The sequence below is a fragment of the Oncorhynchus masou genome, chromosome 13 (genome assembly GCF_036934945.1).
Source record: "Oncorhynchus masou masou isolate Uvic2021 chromosome 13, UVic_Omas_1.1, whole genome shotgun sequence".
In the NCBI taxonomy this organism is placed as follows: Eukaryota; Metazoa; Chordata; class Actinopteri; order Salmoniformes; family Salmonidae; genus Oncorhynchus; species Oncorhynchus masou.
Window position 1 is genome coordinate 94,077,470 of NC_088224.1, and position 12,062 is coordinate 94,089,531.

At 47.0% G+C, this 12,062-nt stretch overlaps 1 protein-coding gene across 1 annotated transcript in view; it reads left to right on the top strand.

Moving 5' to 3' along the window:
- Positions 1-12,062, top strand: part of zgc:153184 (uncharacterized protein LOC751652 homolog) — a 73,178-nt gene that overhangs the window by 40,324 nt on the left and 20,792 nt on the right. The window contains 3 exon segments of the mRNA XM_064985413.1: positions 1,038-1,124; positions 11,035-11,112; positions 11,385-11,465. Of these exon segments, the coding sequence (XP_064841485.1) occupies positions 1,038-1,124; positions 11,035-11,112; positions 11,385-11,465 (246 nt within the window).

Below are 12,062 nucleotides of genomic sequence, written 5' to 3' on the forward strand. Positions count from 1 at the left end.
GTTCAAGCCTCTCCAGGCCTTCGGTCACCAAACAGAGACCACCGTATCACTCCCTGCTGTACAGGAATGACCTAACAGCCATCAGATGAGAACAGAGAAAACATTGAGGAGTCAGACCCAGAAATCAGCATGGGAGTAGTGGGACTGTAGAGGGGGAGAGGAGGAGGAGGGGCAGCTGAGAGAAAATAATGAGAGAGAGAGAGAGAGAGAGAGAGAGAGAGAGGGGGAGAGAGAGAGGGAGGGAGGGAGGGAGGGAGAGAGAGGGAGAGAGAGAGAGGGAGGGAGAGGGAGGGAGGGGGAGGGAGAGGGAGGGAGGGAGGGAGAGGGAGAGGGAGAGGGAGAGGAGGGAGGGAGGGAGGGAGAGAGGGGGAGAGAGGGAGGGAGAGGCCAACACAACCAGTGCTAAGATGATAAGGCTGAAGGCCAAGACAAAGACCCTGATGTCATGTCCCAGGCGGATGCAGCAGTATGATGTTGGCCAGCTGTGTCTCTCTTCCTGTGGACAGATAGAACCACAATCACAGCTCTGTATTCATTTAACATTACATTTAAGTCATTTGGCAGACGCTCTTATCCAGAGCGACTTACAAATTGGTGAATTCACCTTATGACATCCAGTGGAACAGCCACTTTACAATAGTGCATCTAAATCATTTAAGGGGGGGGGTGAGAAGGATTACTTTATCCTATCCTAGGTATTCCTTGAAGAGGGGTGAGAAGGATTACTTTATCCTATCCTAGGTATTCCTTGAAGAGGAATACCTAGGATAGGATAAAGTAATCCTTCTCACCCCCCCTTAAATGATTTAGATGCACTATTGTAAAATGACTTAAATGTAATGTTAAATGAATACAGAGCTGTGATTGTATTCGGAGAGATCAAAATGCTTCCGAGGAAAATCCAGAAGGTTGGACCTCCTTCTCCTCAACGGAAGGCCCCGGGGTCCAGAGTACTTTCTCGGCTCGCGGCGATGCCAAAGGTAATGTTCGTGACGGTGTTTCTATGTTGCTGAATGTATGACCTTTTCGTGTTTCAGAAGGACTCACTGGTCAAGCCTTCGGTGGCCGAGTTGGCCGGGAGATTCAAAGATCACGTCACGCCGACGCCGACTCCGCACGACGAGGTACAGTTCCTAAATAGCTTCTCATTCTAGTTCTGTGGTAAAGTTGTCATGTCTGTCTGTCTCCTTCTCTGTCGTTGATGGTTAATGGTATTGATTTGGTTAATGGTATTGATTTGTATACTCAAAACTTCTGTACTTTTTAAATACTAAAACATGAAGAACAAAAAAAATGGTTTGGTACAATCATTTTTGTTACTTTGGATATTTTTTATTAAATGTGTCTCACGTTGTCTATTGATTGAGAGAGGATCAAGTCTGTCAGCGCAGCCGATGTCCCCTTTAAAGCGTGAGACACCGTGCCTGGTCCACCTGGACTCATTGCTAGCTCTGGTCTGTCCTGAGGAACCACTGGGAGTCTGGACTGTACCATGTTATCTCCCCTCTCATACTGACTCTAGTCTGTCTTGAGGAACCACTGGGAGTCTGGACTGTACCATGTTATCTCCCCTCTCATACTGACTCTAGTCTGTCCTGAGGAACCACTGGGAGTCTGGGAGTCTGGACTGTACCATGTTATCTCCCCTCTCATACTGACTCTAGTCTGTCCTGAGGAACCACTGGGAGTCTGGACTGTACCATGTTATCTCCCCTCTCATACTGACTCTAGTCTGTCCTGAGGAACCACTGGGAGTCTGGACTGTACCATGTTATCTCCCCTCTCATACTGACTCTAGTCTGTCCTGAGGAACCACTGGGAGTCTGGACTGTACCATGTTATCTCCTCTCTCATACTGACTCTAGTCTGGACTGAGGAACCACTGGGAGTCTGGACTGTACCATGTTATCTCCCCTCTCATACTGACTCTAGTCTGTCCTGAGGAACCACTGGGAGTCTGGACTGTACCATGTTATCTCCCCTCTCATACTGACTCTAGTCTGTCCTGAGGAACCACTGGTAGTCTGGACTGTACCATGTTATCTCCCCTCTCATACTGACTCTAGTCTGGACTGTACCATGTTATCTCCTCTCTCATACTGCCTCTAGTCTGGACTGTACCATGTTATCTCCCCTCTCATACTGACTCTAGTCTGTCCTGAGGAACCACTGGTAGTCTGGACTGTACCATGTTATCTCCCCTCTCATACTGCCTCTAGTCTGGACTGTACCATGTTATCTCCCCTCTCATACTGACTCTAGTCTGGACTGTACCATGTTATCTCCTCTCTCATACTGACTCTAGTCTGGACTGTACCATGTTATCTCCTCTCTCATACTGACTCTAGTCTGTCCTGAGGAACCACTGGTAGTCTGGACTGTACCATGTTATCTCCCCTCTCATACTGACTCTAGTCTGGACTGTACCATGTTATCTCCCCTCTCATACTGACTCTAGTCTGGACTGTACCATGTTATCTCCTCTCTCATACTGACTCTAGTCTGTCCTGAGGAACCTCTGGTAGTCTGGACTGTACCATGTTATCTCCTCTCTCATACTGCCTCTAGTCTGGACTGTACCATGTTATCTCCTCTCTCATACTGACTCTAGTCTGGACTGTACCATGTTATCTCCTCTCTCATACTGACTCTAGTCTGGACTGTACCATGTTATCTCCCCTCTCATACTGACTCTAGTCTGTCCTGAGGAACCTCTGGTAGTCTGGACTGTACCATGTTATCTCCCCTCTCATACTGACTCTAGTCTGGACTGTACCATGTTATCTCCCCTCTCATACTGACTCTAGTCTGGACTGTACCATGTTATCTCCTCTCTCATACTGACTCTAGTCTGGACTGAGGAACCACTGGGAGTCTGGACTGTACCATGTTATCTCCTCTCTCATACTGCCTCTAGTCTGGACTGTACCATGTTATCTCCTCTCTCATACTGCCTCTAGTCTGGACTGTACCATGTTATCTCCTCTCTCATACTGCCTCTAGTCTGGACTGTACCATGTTATCTCCTCTCTCATACTGCCTCTAGTCTGGACTGTACCATGTTATCTCCCCTCTCATACTGACTCTCGTCTGTCCTGAGGAACCACTGGGAGTCTGGACTGTACCATGTTATCTCCTCTCTCATACTGACTCTAGTCTGTCCTGAGGAACCACTGGGAGTCTGGACTGTACCATGTTATCTCCTCTCTCATACTGACTCTAGTCTGTCCTGAGGAACCACTGGGAGTCTGGACTGTACCATGTTATCTCCTCTCTCATAATGACTAGTCTGTCCTGAGGAACCACTGGGAGTCTGGACTGTACCATGTTATCTCCTCTCTCTCTCATACTGACTCTAGCCTGTCCTGAGGAACCACTGGGAGTCTGGACTGTACCATGTTATCTCCTCTCTCATACTGACTCTAGTCTGGACTGTACCATGTTATCTCCTCTCTCATACTGACTCTAGTCTGGACTGTACCATGTTATCTCCCCTCTCATACTGACTCTAGTCTGGACTGTACCATGTTATCTCCCCTCTCATACTGACTCTAGTCTGGACTGTACCATGTTATCTCCTCTCTCATACTGCCTCTAGTCTGGACTGTACCATGTTATCTCCCCTCTCATACTGACTCTCGTCTGGACTGAGGAACCACTGGGAGTCTGGACTGTACCATGTTATCTCCCCTCTCATACTGACTCTCGTCTGGACTGAGGAACCACTGGGAGTCTGGACTGTACCATGTTATCTCCTCTCTCATACTGACTCTAGTCTGGACTGTACCATGTTATCTCCTCTCTCATACTGACTCTAGTCTGGACTGTACCATGTTATCTCCCCTCTCATACTGACTCTAGTCTGGACTGTACCATGTTATCTCCTCTCTCATACTGACTCTAGTCTGGACTGTACCATGTTATCTCCCCTCTCATACTGACTCTAGTCTGGACTGTACCATGTTATCTCCCCTCTCATACTGACTCTAGTCTGTCCTGAGGAACCACTGGGAGTCTGGACTGTACCATGTTATCTCCCCTCTCATACTGACTCTAGTCTGTCCTGAGGAACCACTGGGAGTCTGGACTGTACCATGTTATCTCCCCTCTCATACTGACTCTAGTCTGTCCTGAGGAACCACTGGGAGTCTGGACTGTACCATGTTATCTCCTCTCTCATACTGCCTCTAGTCTGGACTGTACCATGTTATCTCCTCTCTCATACTGACTCTAGTCTGGACTGTACCATGTTATCTCCCCTCTCATACTGACTCTAGTCTGTCCTGAGGAACCTCTGGTAGTCTGGACTGTACCATGTTATCTCCCCTCTCATACTGACTCTAGTCTGGACTGTACCATGTTATCTCCCCTCTCATACTGACTCTAGTCTGGACTGTACCATGTTATCTCCCCTCTCATACTGACTCTAGTCTGGACTGTACCATGTTATCTCATCTCTCATACTGACTCTAGTCTGGACTGAGGAACCACTGGGAGTCTGGACTGTACCATGTTATCTCCTCTCTCATACTGACTCTAGTCTGGACTGTACCATGTTATCTCCTCTCTCATACTGCCTCTAGTCTGGACTGTACCATGTTATCTCCTCTCTCATACTGCCTCTAGTCTGGACTGTACCATGTTATCTCCTCTCTCATACTGCCTCTAGTCTGGACTGTACCATGTTATCTCCTCTCTCATACTGCCTCTAGTCTGGACTGTACCATGTTATCTCCCCTCTCATACTGACTCTCGTCTGTCCTGAGGAACCACTGGGAGTCTGGACTGTACCATGTTATCTCCTCTCTCATACTGACTCTAGTCTGTCCTGAGGAACCACTGGGAGTCTGGACTGTACCATGTTATCTCCTCTCTCATACTGACTCTAGTCTGGACTGTACCATGTTATCTCCTCTCTCATACTGACTCTAGTCTGGACTGTACCATGTTATCTCCTCTCTCATACTGCCTCTAGTCTGGACTGTACCATGTTATCTCCTCTCTCATACTGCCTCTAGTCTGGACTGTACCATGTTATCTCCTCTCTCATACTGACTCTAGTCTGGACTGTACCATGTTATCTCCTCTCTCATACTGACTCTAGTCTGGACTGTACCATGTTATCTCCTCTCTCATACTGCCTCTAGTCTGGACTGTATCATGTTATCTCCCCTCTCATACTGACTCTAGTCTGGACTGTACCATGTTATCTCCTCTCTCTCTCATACTGACTCTAGTCTGTCCTGAGGAACCACTGGGAGTCTGGACTGTACCATGTTATCTCCTCTCTCTCTCATACTGACTCTAGCCTGTCCTGAGGAACCACTGGGAGTCTGGACTGTACCATGTTATCTCCTCTCTCTCTCATACTGACTCTAGCCTGTCCTGAGGAACCACTGGGAGTCTGGACTGTACCATGTTATCTCCTCTCTCATACTGACTCTAGTCTGGACTGTACCATGTTATCTCCTCTCTCATACTGACTCTAGTCTGGACTGTACCATGTTATCTCCCCTCTCATACTGACTCTAGTCTGGACTGTACCATGTTATCTCCCCTCTCATACTGACTCTAGTCTGTCCTGAGGAACCACTGGGAGTCTGGACTGTACCATGTTATCTCCTCTCTCATACTGACTCTAGTCTGGACTGTACCATGTTATCTCCTCTCTCATACTGCCTCTAGTCTGGACTGTACCATGTTATCTCCTCTCTCATACTGCCTCTAGTCTGTCCTGAGGAACCACTGGGAGTCTGGACTGTACCATGTTATCTCCTCTCTCATACTACACAGAATTGAACACACTTGAACAATGCAACATGTAGAAATTTTGCAATTGTTCATTTCTGTTCACCAGAAGACTTTACAATGCAAGAACAGAAGAAACCGGTAGCTCCCAGCTTCCTAGGCTAACTTTCCTTGCTAGCTTGCAGCTGAAGCTAACATCAATTCACTACCCTTGTACTTTGTTTGTGATAATATGCAGAACCATAACGCAAAGTATGCTGATTGTCACTTAAAAACTATAGTCGTTGCCCAAAATTGTAATTCATTCACTACCTCGCCCTTGCCTCAGTCACATCTCTCCTCTCGTTCAGTACTCAGTACTGTCTGTCACCAGGAAGAGGTGGGGTCTCAGTACTGTCTCTCACCAGGAAGAGGTGGGGTCTCAGTACTGTCTCTCACCAGGAAGAGGTGGGGTCTCAGTACTGTCTCTCACCAGGAAGAGGTGGGGTCTCAGTACTGTCTGTCACCAGGAAGAGGTGGGGTCTCAGTACTGTCTCTCACCAGGAAGAGGTGGGGTCTCAGTACTGTCTCTCACCAGGAAGAGGTGGGGTCTCAGTACTGTCTCTCACCAGGAAGAGGTGGGGTCTCAGTACTGTCTCTCACCAGGAAGAGGTGGGGTCTCAGTACTGTCTCTCACCAGGAAGAGGTGGGGTCTCAGTACTGTCTCTCACCAGGAAGAGGTGGGGTCTCAGTACTGTCTCTCACCAGGAAGAGGTGGGGTCTCAGTACTGTCTCTCACCAGGAAGAGGTGGGGTCTCAGTACTGTCTCTCACCAGGAAGAGGTGGGGTCTCAGTACTGTCTCTCACCAGGAAGAGGTGGGGTCTCAGTACTGTCTCTCACCAGGAAGAGGTGGGGTCTCAGTACTGTCACTCACCAGGAAGAGGTGGGGTCTCAGTACTGTCTGTCACCAGGAAGAGGTGGGGTCTCAGTACTGTCTCTCACCAGGAAGAGGTGGGGTCTCAGTACTGTCTCTCACCAGGAAGAGGTGGGGTCTCAGTACTGTCTCTCACCAGGAAGAGGTGGGGTCTCAGTACTGTCTCTCACCAGGAAGAGGTGGGGTCTCAGTACTGTCTCTCACCAGGAAGAGGTGGGGTCTCAGTACTGTCTCTCACCAGGAAGAGGTGGGGTCTCAGTACTGTCTCTCACCAGGAAGAGGTGGGGTCTCAGTACTGTCTCTCACCAGGAAGAGGTGGGGTCTCAGTACTGTCTCTCACCAGGAAGAGGTGAGGTCTCAATACTGTATCTCACCAGGAAGAGGTGGGGTCTCAGTACTGTCTCTCACCAGGAAGAGGTGGGGTCTCAGTACTGTCTGTCACCAGGAAGAGGTGGGGTCTCAGTACTGTCTCTCACCAGGAAGAGGTGGGGTCTCAATACTGTCTCTCACCAGGAAGAGGTGGGGTCTCAGTACTGTCTCTCACCAGGAAGAGGTGGGGTCTCAGTACTGTCTCTCACCAGGAAGAGGTGGGGTCTCAGTACTGTCTCTCACCGGGAAGAGGTGGGGTCTCAGTACTGTCTCTCACCAGGAAGAGGTGGGGTCTCAGTACTGTCTCTCACCAGGAAGAGGTGGGGTCTCAGTACTGTCTCTCACCAGGAAGAGGTGGGGTCTCAGTACTGTCTCTCACCAGGAAGAGGTGGGGTCTCAGTACTGTCTCTCACCAGGAAGAGGTGGGGTCTCAGTACTGTCTCTCACCAGGAAGAGGTGGGGTCTCAGTACTGTCTCTCACCAGGAAGAGGTGGGGTCTCAGTACTGTCTCTCACCAGGAAGAGGTGGGGTCTCAATACTGTCTCTCACCAGGAAGAGGTGGGGTCTCAGTACTGTCTCTCACCAGGAAGAGGTGGGGTCTCAGTACTGTCTCTCACCGGGAAGAGGTGGGGTCTCAGTACTGTCTCAATACTGTCTCTCACCAGGAAGAGGTGGGGTCTCAGTACTGTCTGTCACCAGGAAGAGGTGGGGTCTCAGTACTGTCTCTCACCAGGAAGAGGTGGGGTCTCAGTGCTGTCTCTCACCAGGAAGAGGTGGGGTCTCAGTACTGTCTCTCACCAGGAAGAGGTGGGGTCTCAGTACTGTCTCTCACCAGGAAGAGGTGGGGTCTCAGTACTGTCTCTCACCAGGAAGAGGTGGGGTCTCAATACTGTCTCTCACCAGGAAGAGGTGGGGTCTCAGTACTGTCTCTCACCAGGAAGAGGTGGGGTCTCAGTACTGTCTGTCACCAGGAAGAGGTGGGGTCTCAGTACTGTTACTCACCAGGAAGAGGTGGGGTCTCAATACTGTCTCTCACCAGGAAGAGGTGGGGTCTCAATACTGTCTCTCACCAGGAAAAGGTGGGGTCTCAGTACTGTCTCTCACCAGGAAGAGGTGGGGTCTCAGTACTGTCTCTCACCAGGAAGAGGTGGGGTCTCAGTACTGTCTCTCACCAGGAAGAGGTGGGGTCTCAGTACTGTCTCTCACCAGGAAGAGGTGGGGTCTCAGTACTGTCTCTCACCAGGAAGAGGTGGGGTCTCAGTACTGTCTCTCACCAGGAAGAGGTGGGGTCTCAGTACTGTCTCTCACCAGGAAGAGGTGGGGTCTCAGTACTGTCTCTCACCAGGAAGAGGTGGGGTCTCAGTACTGTCTCTCACCAGGAAGAGGTGGGGTCTCAGTACTGTCTCTCACCAGGAAGAGGTGGGGTCTCAGTACTGTCTCTCACCAGGAAGAGGTGGGGTCTCAGTACTGTCTCTCACCAGGAAGAGGTGGGGTCTCAGTACTGTCTCTCACCAGGAAGAGGTGGGGTCTCAGTACTGTCTCTCACCAGGAAGAGGTGGGGTCTCAGTACTGTTACTCACCAGGAAGAGGTGGGGTCTCAATACTGTCTCTCACCAGGAAGAGGTGGGGTCTCAGTGCTGTCTCTCACCAGGAAGAGGTGGGGTCTCAGTACTGTCTCTCACCAGGAAGAGGTGGGGTCTCAGTACTGTCTCTCACCAGGAAGAGGTGGGGTCTCAATACTGTCTCTCACCAGGAAGAGGTGGGGTCTCAGTACTGTCTCTCACCAGGAAGAGGTGGGGTCTCAGTACTGTCTCTCACCAGGAAGAGGTGGGGTCTCAGTACTGTTACTCACCAGGAAGAGGTGGGGTCTCAGTACTGTCTCTCACCAGGAAGAGGTGGGGTCTCAGTACTGTCTCTCACCAGAAGAGGTGGGGTCTCAATACTCGCTGTGTGCATTACATCATTGGGTCTTAAAGAGACAGCGCACACTTTTATTAAAAAAAATATTTGTTGATCAGTAACAGTAAAATACGTCCCCGTATGGAAAGTCTCATCTGTAGCACCATGAAATGAGCCCAATAACTCCCTGCACCCACACACTCCTACTGAATAGGGATTCACCTGTATTTTCAACACCTTTTATTTATCCACTTTATCAATAGATCGAGATTTACCATCCAAATAAATTAGGACCATAATATTATGTAGTTAGATTGGTAAAGAAATAAATAAAATAAAAAGTCAAATTGATTGTATAATTGATTCATTTATCCATACATGGCTGTCTCTCTCTGGAAAAATTGTCATCAAACATTTCAAATGTATTGAACTCAAAAGATCTGTCTGGATCAATCAATCAGCCATTCTATGACTTTGGCTAATACACCTTCTGATTTTCCCGTGGTATTGTTTTAGTATTGAGTATTGTGACGGCACCGTGGTTCTTCCTGTAAAAGTTGCGTCATACTGCAGCACACCTTGAAGGCTGCCGCAGAATTCTATGGCACGTTATTTAATTGTCAGCCATTGTTACCATTAATGCTAGTTAGTGCTAGTTTGACCACTAGAGGGCATCTTTGAGAAGCATTTGACAAGCCTTCAATAGTGGTTGTACTAGAGAATTGAAAACCTTTTTTTTGTAAGAACATAGTATATGGGATTGATTTTAAGAAATGTAGCTTAATTATTTTTGATTAATATTATAGTGTTTCTATTCCAAGAAAAACAAAACCCCATATGGCGCTGTACAACGTAATGGTCGCGAGTAGGCTACAGTGCTAAGAGCATAACATTTCCACACCATAATTGTAGTCTAACCAATACCCAAATGGAGATTCAGTGTAGACCAGTCCCCATGCTTGTCTCAGAGCAGCGTGAAACAGTGCTGAAATGGTTGACCACAGCGGGTCGGCTATTGCTTCAAATCCTGTTGCTTCTAACTTCAATAAACTCTTTAAATAAATAAGACCTTCACCACTTTTAACAGCACATTACTCTACACTAGAGAGACTAAGGTAGGCCAACAGTATATCATTTGTTTTACCAATAAGGTGACTCTCCGCCAATAATTAGATTTAAAGGATTGGAGGATTCTAAATGAATATCTAAGGGGCTTTTATATAATTCTAAATTAATTAATGATAATAATAATAATCGCTTTGTTTAAAAAAATAACCCTATTTTGGAGATTATTTTGATTTCAAATAACCTAGAGTGAGTGAGAAAAAGGCAATTCTTCAACATGGGCTGAAACATTATTACTAATTTGTAAATAAAGGCAGTTTGTTATTTAGAATGATTTTTTTCTGTTTTTAGAGAGAGAAACCAAAAACCCACCGTCGCCTCATGGGTCTCCCGGTCGTGGCTGGCACGGGTATCAGACCGGCATCTGTAGCAATGTAGTTTGCACTGTATTATACTGTGATACTAATCCTGGTATCGTGACAACACTAGTATAGAGGTTACCAATGCCAGAATGCCTGTATTTGTATCTGAATGCCTGTATATTTGTATCTGAATGCCTGTATTTGTATCTGAATGCCTGTATTTGTATCTGAATGCCTGTATTTGTATCTGAATGCCTGTATTTTTGTATCTGAATGCCTGTATTTGTATCTGAATGCCTGTATTTGTATCTGAATGCCTGTATTTGTATCTGAATGCCTGTATTTGTATCTGAATGCCTGTATTTGTATCTGAATGCCTGTATCTGAATGCCTGTATTTGTATCTGAATGCCTGTATTTGTATCTGAATGCCTGTATTTGTATCTGAATGCCTGTATTTGTATCTGAATGCCTGTATTTGTATCTGAATGCCTGTATTTGTATCTGAATGCCTGTATTTTTGTATCTGAATGCCTGTATTTGTATCTGAATGCCTGTATTTGTATCTGAATGCCTGTATTTTTGTATCTGAATGCCTGTATTTGTATCTGAATGCCTGTATTTGTATCTGAATGCCTGTATTTGTATGTCATTAACTATTCTGTCATTGTGTTGCAGAGGAAGCCTGTTAAAAGGAGGCCTCCTCCGTGCTCCCTGCAGCTTCACGACGTGAAACATGACCACGGGGAACTGGAGGTACAAGTTGTCAACTTTCTGTTTTAGACATAAAATGTCATGTTGCAATTATGAAAAAATGGAAAATGCTGATTTGGCTACAAGGAAATTCCCCTTTTTGAAACAAAGGCCTGAAAATTACCTTTAAATGTCAAGCGTGCCTGAGTGATGTTTTTGGTCTGCTAGTTGTCTTCTTTCTGGGGATTTCGTTCTAGTGGTCTGTTTCTGTCGTCACTATCTTGGCCTTCTGGTGGCAACCGTCTCTAACTCTTTGGTGTCTGTCGTGTCCATAGAAACCCAGCATCGTCTCTCCACACCCCCCCAAATTCAAGATGAAGACTTTCAAGAGTTCCCCTCTCATCGAGAAGCTGCAGGTCAGTGTATCACTGTCTGTGTGTTGCTGTCCATGTCTTGGCCTAGCTGGTCTCAGATCTGACAAAGATAAAGTTTGAGAAGTTGACAAAAACAAAAAACATGTTAAGATCTGGTACCAGCTTTTGTTTGCACTTTCAAATCTCTCTTACAGAATAGTTTTTTTTTAAATTTTCCTCAAAACAAAGTGAAACCTTTTAGTAGATGTTGTAGCAGGAAACAACCAAGGCTTTATCTCTCTGAGTTGGCATGTTTTAGCCTTGTTCACCGTGTCTAAGTTTAGGCTTCTCTTAAGAAACAGGATATCCTGATCCTTGTCTTGCGGTCAAAATCTGAAGCCAACTTTCTACTCTGCATGTTTATTCTAAATGCTCTAGAGATCTCTGTCTGACTCAGAGACCAGTAGAGGTGCTCTGTCAGACTCAGAGACCAGTAGAGGTGCTCTAGGGAACTCTGTCTGACTCAGAGACCAGTAGAGGTGCTCTAGAGATCTCTGTCTGACTCAGAGACCAGTAGAGGTGCTCTGTCTGACTCAGAGACCAGTAGAGGTGCTCTAGGGAACTGTCTGACTCAGAGACCAGTAGAGGTGCTCTAGAGAA